Source organism: Chenopodium album, chromosome 10, assembly GCF_948465745.1.
Source record: "Chenopodium album chromosome 10, dcCheAlbu1.1, whole genome shotgun sequence".
Classification (NCBI taxonomy): Eukaryota; Viridiplantae; Streptophyta; class Magnoliopsida; order Caryophyllales; family Amaranthaceae; genus Chenopodium; species Chenopodium album.
Window position 1 is genome coordinate 43,544,477 of NC_137843.1, and position 25,818 is coordinate 43,570,294.

A 25,818-nucleotide genomic window follows, 5' to 3' on the forward strand; every position below is an offset into this window, starting at 1 on the left:
GACACAATTTTTCCCAACTTTGCCAATGCAACTTCCTATTATCAACCGTCGATCCCCACTAAAACCTACATAAAAGTCTATGAATTTCATCAATTAAGCCATCCGGGATTTTAAATAGACTCATCATATAGGTAGGAATGGCTTGAGCAACTGCTTTGATTAACACTTCCTTCCCCGGCTTAGAAAGTAGTTTCTCCTTCCACCCTTTCAATTTCTTCCAAATTCTCTCCTTTAAAATCGCAAAGATGGCTTTCTTAGACCTCCCAATTACCGTTGGCAATCCCAAATACTTCTCATGTCTTTCAACCTCTCGAATTCCTAGCCTCCACAATCGCATGTCTCCTTTCAATGGTTACACATTTGCTAAAAGCAACCTCCGTCTTGTCTAGATTGACTTTCTGACCAGATGCTCTTTCATATATACTGATAATATCAGCTATCTTCAAACATTCCTGCAGAGTAGCTTTAGCAAACAAAATACTATCATCGGCAAAAAACAAATGAGACACCCTAGGAGCCGCATAGCACACCCTCGCCCCACTAATCTTCCTTTCACATGCAACTTTTGTAATAAGACCCGAAAAAGCATTTGCACACAAGAGAAATAAATAAGGGGAAATAGGATCTCCTTGCCGTAGACCACGAGTCGGAACAACCGATCCACATATCTCATTATTCACTTTAAAAGAGAAAGAGACACTAGAGATACAGTTCATCACCCGGCGAACTAAAGCATCAGAACACCGCATTTTACACATGACCATCTTCAAAAAGCACCACTCCACCCTGTCATATGCCTTACTCATATCCAGTTTGAGCGCTACATCCATGCCTCCCTCCACCCCCTCTTTTCATAGAATGGAATATTTCAAAAGCAATCATGGCATTATCAGTAATCAAGCGGCCCGGGATAAAAGCACTCTGGTTTACCGAGATTATATCATTTAGAAAAGGCTTGATTTTATTGGCCAAAGTCTTCTAAATTATCTTATAAATTACATTACAGCAACTTATAGGCCTAAACTCAGTCATGTATTTCGGATTATCACATTTAGGAATTAACACACTACAGGTCCTATTAATTTCCAAAATATCAATCAAACCATTCCACCAATTTTTAACCAGGGAAATAATATCAGAGCCAATAATATGCCAAAATTTTTGAAAAAATAAGGCCTGCATTCCATCCGTACCTGGAGCTTTATTCGGGTGCATCTGAAATAAAGCATCCTTGATCTCATCAGCGCTCGGCTCCTCATCCATAGCATTATTCATCACCTGAGTAACTCGTTGTTGTACACCCTCCAAAGCAGCTTCGAATTAAGAGGATATCCGTCGAGAAAAGAGACTCGAAATATTTAGCCACAATATTCTTAATCTACACATCACTCGCACACCAAACCCCATCCGAATCAAAGAGCCCTCCAATTCGGTTTTTTTTTCTTCCGTTGGCTTGCTTTCCTATGAAAATACGCAGTATTTTTGTCTCTGTCTCTTATCTCATTTGCACGAGCTCTAGCATACCAGTAAGATTCTTCCAACCTTCGTAGTTCATTTATCTCACCCGCAAGTTGTTCACACCTTGCAAGCAATGAGGCATCCACGTGAGCTCCTTACGCTTCTTGAAGAGCAACCTCACGAGCTCTTATCTTTTTCTTCACCTCTCCAAACGATGATGCTGCCCATTTAGATAAATGATCTGCACAATAGGCAATCCGGTGGTGCAGTACTCTACCTTCACTATCCTTCCACGCCTTTGCGACCACCTCCCCACATTCATCCTTCGACAACCACATTGCTTCGAACCGGAACAGTTTTTTTCCCTTCTTCCCCCTTTCGTGATAATTTACTATATCCAGCAATATTGGGGTATGGTCTGATGCAACTCTAACAAGATGTTGTACTACAAAATTGGGAAAAATAGTACACCATTCATCACTCCCAAGGAAATGGTCGAGTCAGTCCCGGATAATCGTATCCACATTGGTCCCCCTCTGCCAAGTAAATGTCCATCCCTTATATCCAAAGTCACGAAGTGCACACGAGTCAATGGCGTCCCGGAAGGCATCCATAAGACATTCCCTCCTCACCGCTCCACCATCTTTCTCGGACATACTTACAATTTCATTGAAATCACCAAACATGAGATACAGAATATCACACGACTGCTTTAAATTCCGCATTAATTCCCAAGTTTTATACTTGTTCTCAGTTTCTGGCCAACCATAAATACCCATACCCCTCTCCACAACGGGATCCCATCCCCATCACGAATATTTGCATTAAAATGATGGATGGAATATGACAACATCTCCACATTCAACTCACGCCACCAAAAACACATTCCCCCCGATGGCCCAATACTACTAAGACAAATGTCATTCTCGAAACCACACTGGCGTTTTATTCTCTCCATCACACTACTATCAACCTTAGTCTCCATTAAGAAGACTATATTCGGCCTCTCTCTCCAACATAAATCTCGGAGAATCCTCTCCGTCCATGGATTGCCAATCCCATAGACGTTCCAACTCAAAATTTTCATTGTCCTTCGAGGGGTTGGTTTCTCCTAACTCCCTCTACTTGGATATGACTGTCCCCAGTGAGTGTATCCCCCAACAACCCTTCTTTTCTTATCAACCCCACTAATCTCATCCATCACTAAATCACTCTCCCCCAAACCAAGCTCCCTTTTTTTTGTCATAGCAAAATTGTTACCTAACCCCTCACCGTCCTTGCTTCCCTAGTAACCCTCCTCCATCCTCTCCGCCCTTTTTTCTTCTTCCTTCCTTTCACACTATGAGCACCAGACCCCTGCTGCCCCCTAATACTCTCCTCCAATGAACCAGTCCCAGCTAGCTCCCCCTTGTTCCCTATATTTTGAGATACTACCTGCCCCACCTCCATAATTCCCATCCCTACCCCATTATAAGAACTACCCAATCCCTTTTCATACCCTACCACATTCTCCTCTAAATTCTCAACTTCATTTCCCCCACCTCCAGTCATACCCCCTCCCTCAATTATTCCAACACCATCAGCCACACTCCTAGGGCTGAGCACTAGTTTATTACTACTAGTATCGAGCACCCTTGCCAAGCTAACTTCCCTTTCCTTCGGCTTCACAGTAGAGCACCCATCCGTAGATGGAGAAAAAAGGAGTCTCCTAGCCTCACCAATCGGACCGAGTCTAATTGTTTGCTTCTCACAATCCACACTTCGACCTTTGCGTAGCACATCAATTTTCTCAGCCCATACTCTTTCATTTTCTCTGGCAGCAAAATTCTTCAGTGAGTGTTTGAGTGGTGAAGCTCTTAGCCATGTACCATATTGGTATACGATCGTATCAGCCGCCTCCCTTTCCATCTCCCTCACCGCACATTCTTTATCAGTATGGTCTAGCATGCCACAAAAGAAGCAAAAATCGCCTAGCCGCTCGTATTTAATATCAATCCATTTTGACTGTGATTTCCCCGTCGTAATGAAAATTCCTCTCCTCAACGGTTTCCTTACATCAACAATAATTTTCAATCTCATGAATTCACTCCAGCCAAGGGGGTCCGAGTCATCGAATTCAAGAAATCCTCCTAAAGATTCTCCAATGTCATACATAGTCGAAGAGTTGCGCTTGTTAAAGGGAACATCAAGCAGTCTAATCCACATTGGTGATTTATCGAAAACCACCTCAGACGGTTGCTCACCGCCTTGAATATCCTTCAACACCAGCAATTTACCATCAAAGAACCAAGGGCTACCCTCAATGATACGATTCTTATCAGGTTCAGAGAAAAATTGAAACACGAACAAGTTTGTATCCACCATTCTGATTGCGATATTATCATTCAGTCGCCAAATACCCAGCAAGGTTTTCTTCATGGCTTCAACATTGAATCCTAACAGTCCACAATTTACCCACCAGAACCAAACGGATTGCTCCTTCGATTCATCCATATCCTCAATCTCGCCATTATCCCCAATTACCTTATTTTCATCATCAGTTAATTTAAATTTTTACCAATCCTTAAGAAGATCGGCCTCCATAATTACGAAGCAATTGTTGAGTACGGTCAGAATTATTCAAAGAGAGTTACGAAATCAATCGAAAATACGCACGACAGACCCTAAGCAAAGGACTATTGAGACCCTAAGCAAGGGACTTTTAAAAATAATTCTAATCTATTTAATTAAATAAACTTATTTAATTAATAAATAAATAAGTTTATTTATATAAACTTATTTAATTAAGTTTATTTATATTAACTTATTTAATTAAGTTTATATAAATAATTTATGTTTAAGTTTAATTAAATTAAAGTTGTTCAAAAAAAAATATTAACATTAACATAAATATTAAAAAAAATAACATTATTTATATAAACTTAACCTGTTCAAAAAATATATATATATATATATATATATATATATATATATATATATATATATATATATATATATATATATATATATATATCGATTTTTTCTTTATATATAAATATATATTTTAAAAAAAAATAGGGGTGGCCCGCAGCCCGACACGGCACGGCCTGCCAGGCACGTGGGCTGGGGTGTGCCAAAATTTGGCACAGCACGGCACAGCACGGCCCGGCACGAGCCCCACCCAGGCACGGTCCGCGACAGCCCAGCACAGCACGATGCCCACCTTTAGGCCCAAATTTGCTTTAATTGTGTAATTGCTTTAAACGTGTAATTCTACTTCCCATAGTCCATTATTGACGTCCTATCTACCTACCTCCTAGATTCCCCCTGTGGCCTATTTCCTTTTTTTCCCTAATTTTTAATAAACCCTAGGTACTACACGATTAAAGCAAGTTACTACATACAGTACTACTTATTATCATCAATTTGATTCGGAAGACTAGCACTACTACAGTATTATATGAGTATTACTTTCGCACCAAATCAAGAATATAGGTAAATTTATTGAAGTTTGCAATTTCTAATTTTATAAATTTTGATTATTTTGCTTTGTGTATTTTTAATGAAATATTACCCTGGTATTCATATTTGTTTATGAGTTTATATGATTTGTGAGTTGTTATGTTAGGGATTTTGTTTCTTATTTAACTACTTTTTAAGTTAATAATTATAGTGATTTTTTAATAAATTTGATAATATTAATAATATTTGTTTGTATTAATCAAGTTCTATACTTTAATTTGCATTTATATGTAACACATTTAGTTTTGATCGTCCCCTAAAGAAAAATTTTCAAGATTCACCACTGATATATATGAAGTACTTCGTATACGGTGACTATCTATTTTTACTACATGAAATTAGTGACCCTATTAAAAATAAATCATATGAAATGATCTTAATTAAGAATTTTATCCCACTTGTAACTTCATTTCTTTAAATTATTAATTAAAACTAAATATGGTAAGATTTATAAGGAAAAAAAACACTTCAAAAAAGGAAAATTGGTAAAAATAATCTCAACTTTTGCTCGTTCGCTCAAAATAATCCTAACTTGAGATTATTTTTAAATAATCCAAGGCGCGTTTTGCAATTAGTTGGAAAAAACAAATAAAAGAAAAAAAAATTACAAATATTTAAAAACAAACTCAGCCTCAACCACGTCCACCCTACCTACCGGCTACCACCAGCCACGGCCCCCACTTGGAACCCCATCCTTCCCTCGCACCGGCGCCGGCGACGCCCTTCCCTTACCCCCTCAACCACCAAACCCCCATACTTGCACACCAACCACCCAAATCAGCCCACCACTATACTTGCGGAGTTATTGCAGCCCCTGCTAGCTTCCCCTGCTCCCCAAACTCACCAACAACAGCCCCACAACAACCTACAACAGCCGCCCAAAACCTCCGGCTGCCCAGCAGCACAGCAATTGCATCCACATCGCCACCGCAAAAAGCGCCAATCATCATCAATTCGCACAACAATAGCACCAATCCGCAACCAATCGCTCCAATCCACCATCAATTACAGCAGTTCGGAAACTAAATACAACAATTCCGGTCTCCAGTCACAACAACTTTGAATTGTGCTCTAATTTGAATACCCAAACAATGCTTCCATGAGCGCCCTCGCGACCCATAGTGACAAAGCCACAAAAGTGCAATTTTGCTACTATCGCCGGCGCCGGAGCCGAGTAGGGGTGTTCTCACCGGTAGGAGTGGGGGCGGGGAAACCTGGGCTGGGCTTTAGGAAGGGGGGCTGCCGGAATGGTGGTGGTGGCCGGTGATGTTGCGTGGGAGTTAAGGTGTAGGATTTTATTTTTTGTTTTAACTTTTTAAATAATTTTTTCAACCGATTAAACCTTAAAAAAAAGGCTTTAATAAGTTATAAAAATAAATAACCCTAAAGTTCGAATTATTTAAAAAAATACAAAATTGAAATTATTTTGAGCTAACGGGCAAAAGTTGAAATTATTTTTACCAACTTTTCTTAGAAAAAAATTAACAACCACCAACCATCTGCCCAACAAACCTAATATGTAATCTTGCAAAAGGTTAATTCCCATGTTATTCAATACTATGATCAATGAAACATAAGGGAATGTTTGACATTGTTTTTTGTATTCTGTTTCATGTTTTTTGAAAACAAAAAATCAAAAACAGGAAACAAGAAAAAAGTGTTTTCACTTTTCTGTTCTGATATTTTATATATAATGATTAGTTTGACTAATTTTTATCATATGATTTTGAAAAACAAAATAACCAAAAAATAGAAGCGATGCCCTAAATGAACCCTGTGTTATTGGATTAGTCTTGATGATTTCGAATAAATAAATCAATAACATAATACTAAATCCGGCTAAATCCAAGTTAAATATCTAACAACTCGCAGAGCTGCTTCCCAATGTTCTGTTCTCGGCTCCTGCATGAACTGAGATAAAATATGGACCAAATAGGCTAAATCCGGCCTAGTGACTGCAAGATAAATCAACCTGTCGACAAGTCTGCGATAGGATTCAGGATCAGAAAGTACGGGACCACTTGCTAGACTAAGCTTGTGATTTTGTATCATAGGAAAGTCAGCGGGCTTGGAACCTAACAATCCTGCCTCGGAAATAATGTCAAGAGTGTATTTCCTTTGACACAAGAACAAACCAGAAGAACTACGAGCAACCTCTATGCCCAAAAAATATTTCAGAGTACCAAGATCTTTCATATGAAAGCAGTTACTAAGATGTGCTTTAAATGCCCTTAAAGCAGCGGAATTATTCCCAGAGATAATGAGATCATCAACATACACAAGCACATTGATCTGTGTGCCACGATTAGTATATGTAAACAAAGAATAATCGGAGTATGACTGCAAGAACCCATATGCTTTCAAAGCAGAAGTAAGTTTGCCAAACCAGCATCGAGGGGCCTGTTTCAGGCCATACAAGGATTTTCTAAGGCGACATACCTTATTAGGATGCAATGATTCAAAACCTGGAGGAAGTTTCATGTACACTTCCTCGTCAAGATCTCCATGAAGGAATGCATTATGCACATCCATCTGGTATAGTTCCCAGTTTTTACTGGCTGTAATGATAAGGAAAGCTCAAACAGTAACCATTTTAGCAACCAGAGCAAAAGTTTCGGTATAGTCAATGCCCTCCTTTTGATGATTGTCGAAGACAACTAATCTGGATTTCAGACGTTCAATACTCCCATCAGAGTTATATTTGATCTTGTACACCCATTGACTCCCTAAAGGACGCTTGCCAGAAGGAAGATCTTCCATAGTCCATGTGCCATTTTTTTCAAGAGCTTGAATTTCATTTTGCATCGATTTTCTCCAACCTGCATCTTTCATGGCCTCCTTAAAGGATTTCGGCTCTTTGCCGGAAGAAATAGCTGCAATATAATTTCTGTAATGTGAAGAAAAACCGTCACAATTAATATAATGTGCTATCGAGTAAGGAGTACCTGAGGGATGCTTTGGAGACAGAGTGTTAGGAGATGTCATAGATGATGATGGACTGTTTGCTAAGATGGTGTGAGTAACGTAATCCCGTAGAAGCACACTCGGGAATTTGTCACGCATGCCTTTACCCAAGGGAGCATTAATAGCTTGATTATTGGTGGGCTGCTGCTGGGACGTCGGAGGAGTATTAGTGGACTGCTGCTCCCCCTACACTGGGCTGCCTGTGCTGCTGGACACACCACTGGCCTGGCCCGAGCCATCTACCGCTGGAATTTCAGCGGGCTGGGCAGTGGCTGTGGTGGTGTCTGCCAGTGCTTGCCCAGCTCCCGCTGGTGTTGCTGCTGTGGCTGGGACAGTTGGATACGGAGCTGGCTGGGGGTCATTGCCCCTAGTTAAATCACCATACTCACCCAAATTCACATCAACAAAATCATATGCTAAATCTTCATTCAATGGCACAATTTTTTCAAGCACAATGTTGGAAGAAATCGGATCAAGAAATGGGAACATATCCTCAAAAAATTTTACATCACGTGACACAAAAAATTCTTTTGAATCAAGATCAAATAGGTTCCACCCCTTTTCCCATATGGATATCCAACAAAAATGCATTTACGACTTCGACTAGCAAATTTATCTCCCTTGGCTTTTTGATTGTGGGCAAAACACAAACAATCAAAAGTGCAAATGGTAGTATAAGAGGAGGTAGTGCCAAATAAAATTTCATATGGGGATTTATTGTGTAAGAGTGGGGAAGGTGTTCGATTGATTAGGTGAGCAGTAGCAAGGACACTCTCACCCCAAAAGTATATTGGCAAATTAGCCTGAAATCTCAAAGCCCTCCCAACATTCAAAATATGTTTATGTTTTCTCTCAACTCTGCCATTCTGTTGAGGAGTCCCAACACACGATGTTTGAAATAAGATGCCAGTTGCAGTAAAGAAATCACACAAACAATTAAACTCGATGCCATTATCACTTTGAACAATTTTAGTTGTTTGAGAAAATTGTCTATCGATTATTGCCACAAAAGACATAAACATACGGAAAACCTCCAACTAACAGATAAATCCAAACAGCACAAGAGAAATCATCAACTATAGTAAAAAAGTAACGAGCACCACAAGATGATGCATGTCTATATGATCCCCATAAATCACAATGTACTTTTTCAAAAATTCTAGAGGCTTTATTCTCACTTAAAGAAAAACTAGTCCTAGGGTGTTTAGCACGAAAACAAACTTCAGATGCTTTATTCAAACTATCCTTACAATTATGAACGGGAGGAAGGAGTTTTACAACTTTTTCTGAAGGGTGACCCATACACTTGTGCCAGAGTTCTAACGTTGCCGAAGAATCAGAGATAGCCACATGTTGCATAGTTGCCCTTCCGTCGAAGTAAAACAGTCCATCACGCCTAACACTCATTCCAATCAACTCCCTCGACTGGTCCTGTATAGCACACATATTGGAGTTAAATTGGACAGTAAAATTGGTATCATCAATTAATTGCGATACAAAAATTAGATTGCAACGTAAATCGGGAACAAATAGCCATGAGTCAGAACAATTTTAGATGATAGTCGAACTGAGCCTTCCTTCGTGGCATTAACGGTTTTGCAATTTGGAAGTCCAACCCGACAATGAGAAATATGATGAGTACCAAATAGCCATCTTTCATTGCAAGTGACATGTCTAGAGGCCCCTGTGTCAACGATCCACAAGTCATTGTCAAACTCACCATTCAACCGATCATCGGGAATTTTTGTGTTACCAACAAAACCGGCGATTGCTTTCCATTGTTCCGCTGTGAAAGTTGGAGATGTACTGCCCGAACCTGTATTGTTGTGACTAGAAGCGCCAGCTGCTGCAGCATTCGCACGAGCTGGGGTACGACCTTTGTGGCTGGACTGTTGCGGCTTGCCTCTCTTTAAAGGGTTCGGCCACCAATCCCGATACCCTTTTAATTCAAATCAGTCAGAGACTAAGTGACCAGTCTTCTTGCAATGGGTGCAATGAAGACCGAACCTATCAGGTTTGTCATCGAGGCTGTTGTCCTCGGCTTTCATGTGCTTGATCGAAGAGCGAATCCCACTGCCTCTGGTGGTTGCTCGTCAGGGATCTGCTTGGCACGTCTGACTTGTTCGTCTTGCACTGCTAACTGATATGCTCTGTCAATAGAAGGCATTGGATCCTGCGATAAGATGTTAGTGCAAGTTTGCGAATAATAGTCAGTGCACAATCCCATCAGGAACTCATGAAGTCGAGTATTTTCACGACGTTGCTCATGCTGTAAACCGGTTGTACACTTCGCGTAACAAGTACAGGTAATAATCGGCTCATGGTTGTTTAATTCTTCCCATAGAGCAGTCAGTTTACCGAAGTAGGAGGCCGCCGACATATCCTTCGAGTGCTCACATTTTGCAATGGATACTTTCAACTGCTGAATCCGAGGACCATTGACAGTAGCAAAACGCATCTTGAGAGTATCCCATAGACGCTTCGCATCTTTGTATTTTGATAAGGTACTTTTGACCTTGGGATCAATGGTGTTCATGAGCCACGAAATCAACATAGCATGAATCGTATTCCAATCCTTTTGGGTACACGGAGAGGAAGGTGAGGTGATAGTTCCGTCAAGGAAAACAAATTTACGGCGAGCCTCCAAAGCGGTTTGAATGTCTCTGGCCCATTCATCGTAGTTTTCACCACGTAGCCGAGTCGGAGTTATGAAATCTCCAGGTCTGTCATGCGGACCTAGGTAGTACAGGGATGTGATATCAATACGTGGTGGTGGTGGTGGGGGAGGATCATTCTCGGCCATGGTGATGAATTATGGTTTTTTTTTTTGTTTTTTTTTTATAAACCCTGTGCGACTGATACCATGTTAAATCAATTAGGGGTCAAAGCTTCAATTGTTCTCATTGATCACCAAACATATAAATAGAGTATACAACTTCCTAAGATAATACCACAAGATATTATACATATTATCTTGAGTCAATCAAGCCTATAATTAAGAAACTAAAATATATGATCAATATAAAATATATTCTCCTAATCTTTCCTAATCAAAACAGACACCAGGAATGACACGTGTCATTTCCTAGTGTTGTTATTTTCCCTCCAAAACCATTCTTTCTCTTCTCTTTTCAAAAATGTTTTAAAAAATATTTATATAATATGATTTGTAATTGGTTTTATTATATCTTCTATATATACACAATTAACTAAAATTTATTCTTAATATATTATAATTCATATCTTTTCTTGCCAAAATCTTTTAAAAGTATATTTGTATAATATGATTTCTTATTTGGTCATTTTTTTTTTGGTTAACTATGCTTTTAAATTGTGTTGGGAAAATAAAACTGATATAACTATTTTCTTTTCCCCCAAAATTTACAAGTTTGCTTTGAGAATCGGCTAAACTCCCTTTCCTCTTTTTAATTTCATCTTATCATATCACATCCTATGTTGTTTGTTTTTCTTTTCCACTTCCTACAAACATTGTTATTATTTTTGTACGTATTGATTTTAAAACTATTCTAATACTATACAGCTTTAATTTTTGCAAAATTAATATTTTTGGCTAAATCCGTGCATTGCACGGGCACTAACCTAGTTGTATATTGAAATTAAGTTCTTACACACTCACTTTGAGGGAAAAAAGAGAAGAAAAAGAAATATCTATGGAGTAGTACATAAATGAATGTATGATAATGAAAAGCCCAATAATAGCCTAATAGGGTTTGTATACTCTAAGTGACATAGTAATTGACCTAAGCTTCTTTAAGATTCTAAACTCTGAAGTGATATATAGTCAATCACCTAAGCTTTTTAAGATTCTAAGCTTAACTGAGGAAACTCCACTAATTTTTATTTTTATTTTAGTCACCAACTCATCATTAGAGATGGTAATGGGTCGAATCTAGATCGAATTTTAATGGATCTAGATCCAAATCCGTTATTCTACGTACACTAGATCCATATCCAACCTAGATACGTCGGGTATGAAAAATGAAGATTCATATTATTGGGCTTTCGATTATCATAAATCATAAAATTCAAAGTAATGAGTGTGTTGTTCAACTAGTATACCTCAAAATAGTCATACAATTCAATAAAGAAATCAACTTTAAGCAGCTCATAAAAATATTTAAAACAGATCTCAAAATAAATAATTGCTTAGAAAATTAAATTTATACCTATACAAGTAAAAATCAGAATATAAGTCGAGCTTTATAATTAGGCAAATCTATAATAAGTACGTAACTACCAAAGGGGAAGACAAAGTGGCCACTAGTCCACCACCATCAACAGAAAACCGACGGGACGGAAGTAACGATGGAAGCAACAATATCAACCTTGATCTTGTTGCTTACTATGGACTTTTGTCGCGGACGATTGCTGAGAGAAGTGTCGCCCCTAGAAGTACTAGCTTCACACATATAGTAACCTAGAATACTAAGTAATTGACTTTCTATTGACCGGTTAGAATTGTTAGAAAAAAATACACCTCAAAATTGGGGTTAATTTAAAATGATAAAATATTGAGATTATTTTAAAAAAATTGATCAAAATTGTGATTATTAAAATTAATTTTTTTTATTAATAATATGTTAATCTTAAGCATAAAAAAGCATTCAAACCCAATTTATGCAAATTGAGCGTTATGAATTATATACCAAATAACATTACGAAGTTTAAGGATTATCATATTACTATATCACTAAATAAAATTCAAATTAGATTACATTATTAAATTATTACATCATACCAATATTGTTAAATTATTAGATCAAACGAATATTATTAAATTACATAAAATAAAATTTAAGGAATATATCTTCTTTAACAATGATTGATATAAATAAAAGGAAGAAACAAGTACAATTTATCGACGGAAACATGTTTCAAACTTATGTATACAATGTTAAGCATTTGTTAAGGTTTAATCGAGTCCAAGAGCTTTTTTGATGTCCAAGGCGAAGTTGTAAACTTTATCGGAACCCGGCAATGAACTAGATACACTATGCTTCTCTTTACATCTTTTAGCCCATGCAATAATTTTGGAACAATTAGCCTCAATGCTAAAATTTCCAAATGTTTCTAATGTATAAAACCAGCTTGTGATGGGAATGAATGCAACATCAATGTACCCAAACGTATCACCACCAAAAAACTTTTCATTTTTAAGCACCCCTTCTAATATCTTTAGGTTTTCAATGTATTCCTTTATTATTTTTTCCTGCTCTTCACCTTTTGCTTTCCATAGGACTTTTGCTCCGGCATATATCTGCAAAATAAATATATTAACCAAGTTGATATTGTAGGATGTTTCTACTATGGTCATCCTTAAAATGACCTTCATTATACTTAAATGTGATTGGCCAATTTTTCCGTTTTTTTTTAAATGTTGGTCAAACTTCTTTTTTTTTTTTATCTTTTCTATTTTTTACTATTTTTCTATTTTCCGAAAATTACTTTTTCATTTTCTGAAATTCTTTTTTTATTTTCAAAATTATTTTTATTAAAATCAGTTTTTAATAAAATCCAAAAAATAAGATTAAATTTAAAAAATGAAAATGAAAAATCGTTCTTCAGTGTTCTTGGTTGTTCTTCAAGCTTCTTCAATATTCTTCATCTATGGATGAATTTTACCACCAATTAATGACTTGTGTCCATTAAAGTTACTTATGCATCGATAGACATTAAAATTTGGCCAGATCTAAAGAGCATATTCGAAATTTAAGATATTTGAATTCCTAGTTCTAGCGAATTTGGGTTGGTTTTTTTAATCCTTGAATAATAATTGTTTTTTACTGTACAATATCCATCAATGAATGCGAAATTGGCAATTTTATGTTATCGAAATTAAAAATTCTAAGTTTTTCAAGATTTGGGTTCGTCAAGCAATTTTGAGAAGAAATCGTTACATATTTCCATCGAAACCCTGTTTGATTTAAAAACACGTTGATGGAATTTTAATTCTTGTTTTTGAATAAGGAGTTAACCTAAATACCGATAGGACATTACATGTTTAAAACATCTTTATCAATATTTATAACCTACGATCATACGTTATTTTGGACATTACCAATTATTAGAATAGAATGTATTTTGATTGCAATTTATTTTACGCTGAACCTGGACAAAGATTTAAATGAATCTTACATAATTATTTGAAAAAAAAATTGTGGACTCAATATCTTTTAACTTTAGAAATTTTATTTAAATTTTAGGAATTTTTTAAATCACCTATTATAATTAGAATCTTTTCCTAATTTATTATCTTTTAAATTTTGAAAAAACTATTTTCAAATTTTAATAATCTTTTGAAACATCAGCTTATATATACTTATTTCAACCGAAGCTATTTCACAATTTGCACGATTAATTTTGGAACTCAAAATCTCAAATCATGGTTAAAAACGCAATTATACATACTGTTAAAATATATTGTAATTATGTTGTCTTTATTGTATATATCCTTAGTTTGTTAAGTGTATATTCGGAACCTATCTTTAGCTAGTTAGTTACCATAATTATAGCCTAGTTATTCTATTGTACTCCGTAGTAGTTGTATATATACTCTGTTATGTTCAATGAAAAAGGCACGGATTAATCTTCTTCACGTACCATGCATAAGGGTAATAACTAATAAGACTAATAACCAAAACAAGTTTATGTCAACACCCTTCTTCTTACTTGTTTAATTACATTTATTCTCCCCACATTTAAAATTTCGACCAAACCAAAAGTCCACAAAAATTTATCAATACAGGTAATCAGTTATAGTGCATAAATTAAGTAAATACTATCCAAATTTATTCCGTTGTATGATGATAGCGATTTATATTCCGGTGACAACTTTTGTAAATGTGTAAACATAATCATATCAGTTATTCAAAAATAATTTATAAGTTAATAATGACATGTCTTAAATTTAAGATCAATTGACAAAAAATACTGCCTATATGATAATAATTAGCTGTTGATTGCTTATTTTTAGGAAAAAGATAGTATATATTATGTATAGTCACACCTTTTTTGTAAACAAAATACTTCATATAATATTCCATTAAAAAAATAGTTGCGCGTAAAAAAGGTAATAATTGAAAATCAATAAACGATTTGATAAGATTTGTAAAGATCATAAAGTAATCTCATTAATTAGGTTACTTACAAAAAATCTATTACAATATTCCATTATTAATTCTAACGTTTTTTTTTGGATATAAATCTTCTTAATTGGTTGCATTGGTTTAGGCATAAAAAATTATATTTGTATTTGGGTAAATTCCTTATACAGGCAATATCCTATTCGTAATTGGGTAAATTCCTTATACACAAATAAGATTTAAAATTACATATTCGCTTTTTCGGATCAAACAGGTTTCGAAGAAAATTTGTAACGGTTTCTTCTTAAATTTGTATGACGATCCCAGATAAGCGAAAAAACCAATTTTATTTTATTTTATTTTTTTATTTTATTATTATTTTTTTTTTTTAATTTTTGATTACATAAAATCGCAGATTTTGCATCTGTTGATTGATATTGTAAATTAAAATCTTACCCAATGATATGATTAAAAACCAACTCATATTCGATAGAAGTTCAAAATTCGGATATTTTAAAATTTCGTACACGATGTTTAGATCGAGCCATATTTTTAAACTTTGTCGATAAGTGAGTGAATTTAAGAGAGAAAGATGATGAAATGGTGGTTAATTTCATCCATGGATGAAGAAACTTGAAGAACATTGAAGAAGTTGAAGAACACTGAAGAACGATTCTTGATTTTTATTATTTTAATTTAATCTTATTTTTGGATTTTATTACTCCCTCTGTTTCATAATATTAGTCCCATATATTATTTTGGGCGTTTCAAAAAGATCTACCCATATTGAATATATTTCATTTATAACTTGATTTTTTTTTTGAATTAATTGGTTGTGGATTGATGGCATAACTCTAAGTAAGGAAATATTTACCTTAAATTATGCAATTATGACTTGTGCTTTCCTAATAAAAAATCAAAAAAGTTAAATAAGGTAAACTAATCATGAATTATGTTGTACTTTAATGTTAGATTCCAAATATATTTCTTTTCTTATTTTATGTGATTGATTCCATATGAGACTAACATTATGAAACGGAGGGAGTAATAACTAATCTTAATAAAATAATTTTGAAAATACAGAAAGATTTTCTAATAATCAAAAATTAATTTCCGAATAAAAGAGTTTAAAAAAAAAAATTCCGAATAAAAGAAAAAAAAAAAAAAAGGGTTTGACCAAGATTTTTTAAAAAAAGGAAAAATCGGCCAATCACATTGAATTATAGTGATGGTCATAATAAGGAGAACCATTGTAGAATTTTTATGATGTTGTATAACAAATAAATACAAGTATATACAGTATAATACGGTCATACAAAGTATATGATCTTAATGGTTCATCATACAAAAAAGCTACGGTCTTTCAAAAAAAAAAAAAAAATACAAAAAAGCTACGGTATCAGCATGTTAATTAATTATTATTGGATAAATATATTAGCCAAATTGATACTTTTTTGACAGTTTTCAAACAATTTTAGTGCATCAACCCAAATACGTTGACCAAAGCTCCAAGGTTGAGGATGGGCCAAGGTATGAGCTACTTTATTGCCCCCTCTATTAACAAAGTGCCAACTAACAAAATCAAAACAGCTACTAAGCTCTAAAATATCATCACACAATTTAAGTTTTAATAACTAGATCACAAATTCACAACTATGTGTATATGTTTCGTTATAATATTAGAAACTGTGTGCATATAAGGTTTGTTAAAACAAATGCATACAAATAAGGTTAAAGTTTTGTCAAATTAGACAATTAAATCAAATAATAAGTAAAAATAAGATAAATAAAATAGATTTTATATCATGATAAATCGATACATTCAAATAACATAAAATCGAACAAAATGTCAAATAAAACCCGACTATTTTTTTTTTTTTTTGGTTTTTAAAGAGCCATAAGGCGGATAATGAGAATCGACTCCAGAATCTTTTGAAACAAGAAAAGAAGTTCTGACCACTTGAGCTATCCTTTATTCTCAAAACCCAGCTTATATAATAGATCAAAGAGAGAGTATTACCTTCTTGTCAATGAAATCAGCCCAAAATCTAGCTTGTGATCGTTGGTAAGGATCCGTCGGAAGCAAAGGAGACAATTCAGGCCAAACCTCGTCAATATACTCCAGAATCACTAGCGATTCACAAATAGGTTTACCATTATGGATCAAAACCGGAATTTTCTTATGAACCGGGTTCATCTCAAGTAGCAAAGAGCCTTTACTAACCAAATTTTGTGGTTGACAAACATACTCAACTCCCTTCTCAGCTAATGCAACTTTCACTCTCATTGCATAAGAGCTGCTCCATAAATCAAGTAACACTACTTCTTCCCTCGTCATTTTTTTAAATCTTAGGATTTTGAGTAGGAAACTATTTTTTGTTATGGCTTTTTTTATATATACAGCTATGACAAAGATTTCTAGAAGATGAGTGAAGTAATCACATGCGTCACTTAGGTGCATGTTGCAATTTGCATACTACGCATGTAATTAAATAATTTCAGTAATTATAATAATAGATTTGGGTTTTTTCTTTCCTTTTTTATGAAAATAACGTCGTGGGCTGCCAAAACATCTGCTTTTTTCCTCAAAGAAGTCCTCCGTTTCTTCTGAAACAAGTAGCTTAGTCAGATTTTAAAAATTCATCTTTATGGCGTTTTTTTTTTTTTTTTTTTACATGGTAAGATCAATCGGGCCTAAGTCAAAAGTTTTTATTATAGAAAATCTAACTAGTAATATCCTGCCATAAATGTTACTCCCTCTGTCCCATAATAGTTGACACAGTTTTCATTTTTATCCGTCCCTTAATGCTTGACAAGTTACCAAATATGGAATGGAACCACTAATAAAAAAATATTTTCTCACAATTTCTCTCTCCTCACCTACCCCACTTTTATCCTACTTATTCTTTTCTTACAATATTAAAATACAAAACAGAATCTTTAATATAATAAACGAATATTTTAAAGGAACCCCCTTGTAGTTTTCTTAAACTACGTGTCCATCCTAATATCCCAAGTATTATGGGACAGGGGGAGTATTATATTATGAAAAACATCTAAAAAGACCGTATGTACAATAAAATGTTGTACATCCGCATCAAAATTACCTTAAATGAACAAAAGTTACCTTATAATGAATGAAAGTTACCCATTATATATAAGTTATTCTGATATAAATAAAAGTTATTTAAGTTTTATGGATAAAAGTTACTCTAAAATCAACAAAAGTTACTTTGATGTACAATAATAGTCAAAAGTTTTTGTCATACGAAGTATAATATATCATTAGATTTGTCACAATAACTACTTTCATAATATAATTTTTACTAATAGACAATTAAAAATATTAATGGTCAAAGTTATGTCTTGGCAAATGTGACGATCAAACTAATACATTTGAAAAAAAACAAAGGGGGTAGCATATTATTAAATTGTAGAGAGAACATAATTAAAAAATGGGGAGAAATTACTTTAAAAAAATGAAACCTTTTATTTATTTTAACACGCCCGTAAAAGAAAAACGTTTTATTTATTTTAATATGTCCGCAAAAGGAAAACGTTTCATTTAATTGAACACGGAGGGAATATTAATCAGCAAAGCTAGTCTAAGGCCCCGTTCTTTAGAGCTGCTCTGCTCTGCCGTGCTAAGCCCAACCCTGCTCTGCTTTGCTCAAAAGAAATATGCTCTGCTCTATTTTCAAATAATAATAATAATAATTAATATTCAATAATAATAATTAACATTGTATTGATGATAATAATAATTATAATAATTATTAATATTAATAATAATTAATATTTATTAATCATAATAATAATATAATAATAATTATCAATAATAATATTATTAATTAATAATTTCTAATAATTTAACAATTCTTTCAAAAAAATAAATAATAATAACAATTTTTTAATTTTTTTTAAAGAAAAATAATAACAATTTGCAGTATTTGCCGAGAATAATAATAACAAACAGTTAATATTTTTTTAGGGAATGTGGAGGATATTACATAACATGTGGATGATATTACATAACATGCCACAAGAGTCACAAAAGAGTCAAATGTCAATCATTATAGCCACTTGCACAATACATAATTTAATTCGCATGCATAAGCTTGGCATACCAATCATTCAACATGACGCAAATATAGGAGCTGCATATTCAACTATGTATGCACAATGGCGCAAAGATAGTATGGACATAGTGCGACATCGTATAGCACTCCGAATTTGGAGGGCTAATCGATTGGAAAGCGACAATGAATGTGATAACAATGAAGATCAAAGCAACAATGAAGATGATGAAAATCACAATCATATGGTAGTGGATGGTTAATTCACCACGATATTAGACTCTAATCTAATTATGTTCCTATTTTGATATGCGGTTGTAATAATTTGAAGATGTTAAACTGTTGTCTTTTTATCTTTCTACTATTAACATATGTTAAATATAGTACACATTTATTTATATTTTCACTCACCTAAATCAATGGTATATGCACTTAATAATAATAATAATAATAATGATGAAATCTGCTCAGCTCTGCTCGGCTCTACTATCCTGAAATCTGCTATGCTCTGCTCTGCTGAAATTTAACCTGATATGCTCTGTTGACCCCTGCTCTGCCTAGAAGCTTAAAAGAACAGGACATGAGGGCTAGGCAAAGCAGAGCATAGCAGATTTCAACAGAGCAAGGAAGAGCAGATTTCAGCAGAGAAGAGCAGAGCAGATTTCAGCAGAGCAGAGAACAGCCAAGCAGAGCAGATTTCATTATTATTATTATTATTATTACTATTACTATTACTACTACTACTACTACTACTACTACTACTACTACTACTACTACTACTACTACTACTACTAATAATAATAATAATAATAATAATAATAATAATAATAATGATTATAATATTATTGTTTCTCGGCTTCCCACTAATTTATTGTAGGTTGTATGATTTTGTTTTTGAGATAATAATAATAATAATAATAATAATAATAATATTAATAATAATAATTACTACTACTACTACTACTACTACTACTACTACTACTACTACTACTACTACTACTACTACTGTAATTGCTGCTACTGCTGCTACTACTACTGCTATGGCTACTGCTACTGCTACTACTACTACTAATAATAATAATAATAATAATAATAATAAAATTATTATTATTATTATTATTACTACTACTATTATTACTATTATTCATATTATCGCATTATTATCATAATCATTAAATATTAATTATTATTAAATATTATTTTATTATTATTTTTATTATTATTATTAAAAATTAATAATTAGTATTATCTTTAAATATTAGTTATTATCTTTAAATATTAATTTTTATTATAAAACATCAATTATTATTATAATTATTATAATTAATATTAATAATAATAAGTATTTATTATTATTACTATTATATGTATTATTATTAAATATTAATTATTATTATTATTAATATTATAATTATTAATTATTAATATTATAATTATTACATATTAATTATTAATATTATAATTATAAAATATTATTTATTTATTTATTATTATTATTATTAAATATTACTCCCTCCGTTTCATAATGTTAGTCTCATACACTATTTTGGGCGTTTTAAAAAGTTCTACCTATATTAAATATTTTTTATTTATAACTTGATTTTTTTGGAATTAATTGTTTGTGGATTGATGACATGACTCTAAGTAAGGAAATCTTTACCTTAAATTATGCAATTACGACTTGTGCTTTTCTAATAAAAAAAATTAAAAAAAGTTAAATAAGGAAAAATAATTATGAATTATGTTGTACTTTAATGTTAGATTCCAAATATATTTCTTTTCTTATTTTATGTGATTGATTCCAAATGAGACTAACATCATGAAACGGATGGAGTAATTTTTAATAAAATTATTATTATTAAATATTAATTTTTAATAATATTATTATTATTATAAAATATTAATTTTTAATAATAATATTATTAGTTAAATATTAATTTTAAATATTAATTATTATTATTATTATTAAATATTAATTATTATTATTATAATAATTCAATATTAATTATTATTATTATTAAATATTAATTATTATTATTATTATTAAATATTAATTATTATTATAATAATTCAATATTAAGTACTCCCTCCGTTTCAATATGATAGTCCCATATGGAATCAATCACATAAAATAAAAAACGAAGAATATTTGGAATCTAACATTAAAGTAAAAGGCAATTCATAAATAGTTTTGCCTTATTTAAATTGTTTTGATTTTTTTTTTTAGAAAACCGTCAATCATAATTGCATAATTCAAGGGATTAATTTCTTTACTTAGAGTCATGTCATAAATTCATAATCAATTAACTTAACCAATCATAATTTAATATGTATAAAATAGGAAATAAAAACTAAGTTAAAAATGGAATACATTTAATATGGGTAGATCTTTTTAAAACGCCCAAAATAGTATATGGGACTAACAAATTGAAACGGAGGAAGTATTTTTTTCAACAGAGCATGGCAGAGGAGAGCAGATTTTAACAAAGCAGAACAGCTCTAACAAACGGGACCTAAATAAGATATGTAAATAGTGTAAAAGTCAAAATATTGCACGTAAAAACGGATGAAGTATATAAATAAGTAGATTAAACCTTATTTTTTTAAAGACAATACTTATAGTTGGGTTAGTTTTACCCGGTCTAATCAATTGTATATTCAACAAGACAACAACCTCAAAATCTCAACCAGTCAACAAGTAATGACGCATGTGACGACCGCATTCATCCCACAAACCTTGCAATTCATTATATAAATAAAAAAAAAAAATGAGGGTCTATCATAAAATTCAAGATCGCATTCGAGTTAAGAAAAAGAATAATAATAATAATGTCAAGGGAAGAAGTAGTGGTGCTTGATTGCTGGTGCAGCTCATGTGCAATGAGAGTGAAAATTGCACTAGCAGAGAAGGGAGTTGAGTTTGAATGCAAAGATCAGAACTTAGCTGAAAAGGGGTCGTTACTACTTGAGATGAACCCGATTCATAAATTGGTTCCGGTTTTGATCCATAATGGCAAACCCATTTGTGAGTCACTTTTAATTGTTGAGTATATTGATCAAGTTTGGACTCACTCATCTCCTCTGCTTCCAACTGATCCTTACCTCCGATCTCAAGCTAGATTTTGGGGCCAATTTGTTGACAATAAGGTAATTGACTATTTGACTCTTTCTTAATTCCTCTGTTTTCTTCACATGAGTTTTTGTCGAACTTAAATTATCTATCAACTTTACTAATTAAAGCTTTTTTAATTTACATATTTTAGTTTTGTTGAAACTTTGTTTTACATAATTGAAATAATTTTTTGCTAATTAAATTTATGCTTATTGAGCTCAAAATATTATTTTGGAATATATACGTGGAATAAGCTAGGGGGAAATGAACGGTGCCTTAATTACTACTTCCTTCGTTTCTTTTTAGTGACAAATCTAACAAAGCCCTACATGATTATATTTTTCATTACGTATAAATCACAAAATACAGTAAAAAACAAGTGTATGAATAGTGGTAAAGTCAAAACGTGTTAAGTTGTAAGTATGAGTTGTTGTCCCACATGGAAAAATTAAATAAAGAACCACTACTTTATAACCTACGTGAGCTACTCTTTTTATTGCCATATGATTTTGGAATGAAAGCTCACTTGGATTTATGTATACCTACGTAGTATGTGGCTCAAATAATACAAGTTTAGAAATTACAATGTGATGCAAGATCAATTGAGCCATGCTAGGGGTGTTCATAAATCGGTCCGGACCGAATTAATCGGACCGATTTTTTTAGTAAAAATATGCTTGAAACCTTAAATAATGGTTAAAATTATCTTTAATAAACTTAGAAAATTTTAACTTTATAAGTTTTTTTATACTAAACATACAAAAAAGGACGTAAAAATGACATTAAAATATAGTTTTTCCTTTACTTTTTTCGTGTTTTCCATAACTTTTATTAAAAGTTTAGTATTCTTTTTTAAAAAAATCTTAAATCGGTCCAAAGCGGTCCGGTCCGGGTTTTGGACCGATTCTTTCGGTCCGGTCTGGGTTCGGCCTAGCTTAATCGATCCGGTTTTCGGTTTTTAAAATTCTATTTTTCGGTCTTCGGTCCAATCTGGGTCGGTCCGGTCTGGTCCGGTCTTAGACTGATGAATAGCCCTAAGCCATGCTGTTAGAAAATAATACAGATTGACATTCTCAAAAATGTATTCTAATTCTCACTAGATTGATTTGATTTTTAAATTTAAAGATTGGTCTATTGCAGATATATGAGGGTGCAAAACAAGTATGGAGGACAACAGGAGAAGAGGAAGAGAAAGCCAAAAAGGAGTTTGTTGAGAACTTGAAGATATTAGAAGAGGTGATTAATAATCAACAGTTTTTTGGAGGTGATACTCTTGGTTACGTTGATATAGCATTAATTCCAATTGCACCTTGGTTTTATGCTTTCGAAAAATTCGGGAATGTCAGCATTGAGGCTAGTTGTCCCAAAATTGTTACATGGGCTAACAGATGTATGGAGAAATCGAGTGTATACGGTTCCTTACCCAATCTTGATAAATTTTATTATTCCTTTGCCTTAGACATCAAAAAAGTTCTCGGGCTCGACTAAGCCTACTTTAAATCTTCAATAACCACTCGAAAGATGTGGTCATGGAACATGTTACATGTAGGAGAGCTTACAAATTGTCGCGCACCTTACAGAAATAATTTTATTTCCTTCCTTATGTGTTGTTGAAAATGTAGTAGGTACTTGATTAATTTCTTAGAATAAGTGAAATCTATATCTATATTTCTATTAAAACTCATGGCAATACATGTCATGTGTCAATGGCAGTACTCCCTCCGTGTTTTTTTAAGTAACACACTTTGACCGACACGTAGTTTTAGGAGATTTTATTGACTTTAATAAAATAAGATGTTAGTGGGGTAGGTTGGAGGAGTGAGAAATGATAAAGTAAAAGAATGTGAGAGGAAGTGGGGACCATGAAAGGAGAGAAATAATAAAATAAGAGATAGTGGGGTGAAAATATATTATTAAAATGTAAGGAATTTCTAAAAGAGGAAGTGTGTCACTTAAAAAAAACGGTCATTTAAGGAAGGTGTGTCACTTAAAAAAACACGGAGGGAGTACATGTTATGCCAAGTGTCACATTATCTTAACCAATGACATGGCGCCAAATAATATGTATAGTCACATATATCTATTTATACTATTCTTAATACCAAAGCAACTAATTACAATTAAATTAATACTATCAATAAATAAGAACTTTAAAATGGTCTAAAAAAAGTCATTTTTAATGGTGATAATTATTAATTAAAAAGTCATTTTAGTTTTTGGTAATACTTCATAAGTAATACGAAATTGATTATTAATATGGCTGGAAAACCACAATCACTAATTGTAACATAATTACATCATAATTATTATTATGATATGAATTTTTTTTTGTCTCAATCACGTACAGTCCAAAAAAATGAATGCAAATATCAAGAGTCAATCCAATACACGGTAAATTTACATTTTATAAAATTTGTGGGATCATCCAAATCACTAATTAAAGACTAATGTAACTCTTTGCAAATATTTTACTGTATCATAATTAGTTGCAATAAAATTGAAATGATTGTGATTTTATCTTTAATTTCATATTACATTAGATAACCTGAGGCATCATTCGGGCCAACAACTAGTTTAATACAATAAATCAATAAAAGTGATTGTATGTAGTCAATGTAGACCATTATCGCCAATTTTAATGTTTTTGTTTTTGTTTAGAATAGTTATATTTTAATTTCTAATTTAAATGAAATCTAATACTACCTTCGTTTTTTTTAGTTGACACATTTTGACTTTAGCATTATTCACACGCTCCCCTTTGATCGTGTTTTGTGCTTTATACGTAATGAAAAATATAGACATGTAAGATCTTGTTAAATTCGCCATGATAAATATTTTCAAAATATCAATTTTTCATATTTTTTGCTTAATGGTAATTAAAGATATGAATGGTTGAAATTGTGCATTGACAAACGTGACTAAAAAAACGTGTCAATTAAAAAGAAACAGAGGAAGTAAAATATACTCCCTCTATTTTTTTTTATTTGCATCACTTTCCTTTTATAGGTGTTTTTTTTAAATGCATCATTTCTATATTTGGTAACTTTATCTTATATTTTATCATTTATCTTTCTTACTTTAAACCCCACTCAAATTATTTTATCATTTCTCTTTCTTCCATGGTCCCCACTATAATAATAAAATTATCTGTCTTCTCTCACATACTTTCTTTTTTATGGTCACCATCTTACTTTTATTATAATAATTTATTCACCCACTCACAATATTTTATTACTCTCTTAAAACTTTGTGCATCATCAAGTGATGCAAATAAAAAAAAAATAGAGGGAGTATCGTGCTAATGTGATATTTTTGTTTGATTCGTTTTGATTTTTAAAGAAAGATTGCAAAAAATTTACGTACCTTGATTCTATTACTCCCTCCCATTTTTTTTTTTTTTTTTTTTTTTTTTAAATACATCACTTGAGAGTTGAGACTTTGCATTATTCATATGTTACATTTGACTTAATTTTTGCACTATTATATAATTTATAAACATGGTCATGTAATATATTGTTGGATTTGTTATAATGTTTACTATCATAATATAATTTTGTTATAATTTTTACTAATATCTAATTAAAGATATTAATGGTCAAAATTG

General features: G+C 32.6%; 4 protein-coding genes across 4 annotated transcripts; 1 reads left to right on the top strand and 3 right to left on the bottom strand.

Moving 5' to 3' along the window:
* Positions 1–7,536: 7,536 nt before the first annotated feature.
* Positions 7,537–8,514, bottom strand: LOC145565225 (uncharacterized). Its single transcript, XM_081625295.1, has 2 exons — positions 8,114–8,514; positions 7,537–7,846 (listed from the first exon to the last, which is right to left on the bottom strand). The coding sequence occupies exons 1-2, from the start codon at positions 8,512–8,514 to the stop codon at positions 7,537–7,539; spliced, it is 711 nt and encodes a 236-aa protein (XP_081481421.1).
* A 1,453-nt stretch (positions 8,515–9,967) lies between these two features.
* On the bottom strand, positions 9,968–10,726 carry LOC145565226 (uncharacterized). The gene has a single exon (XM_081625296.1). The coding sequence runs from the start codon at positions 10,724–10,726 to the stop codon at positions 9,968–9,970; it is 759 nt and encodes a 252-aa protein (XP_081481422.1).
* A 2,105-nt stretch (positions 10,727–12,831) lies between these two features.
* Positions 12,832–17,373, bottom strand: LOC145563955 (putative glutathione S-transferase parA). Its single transcript, XM_081624335.1, has 2 exons — positions 17,047–17,373; positions 12,832–13,201 (listed from the first exon to the last, which is right to left on the bottom strand). The coding sequence occupies exons 1-2, from the start codon at positions 17,362–17,364 to the stop codon at positions 12,857–12,859; spliced, it is 663 nt and encodes a 220-aa protein (XP_081480461.1). The 5' UTR covers positions 17,365–17,373; the 3' UTR covers positions 12,832–12,856.
* Positions 17,374–21,931: 4,558 nt separating this feature from the next.
* On the top strand, positions 21,932–23,702 carry LOC145565227 (putative glutathione S-transferase parA). Its single transcript, XM_081625297.1, has 2 exons — positions 21,932–22,249; positions 23,355–23,702. Exons 1-2 carry the CDS (start codon positions 21,932–21,934, stop codon positions 23,700–23,702), a joined length of 666 nt encoding a protein of 221 aa, XP_081481423.1.
* Positions 23,703–25,818: the final 2,116 nt, after the last annotated feature.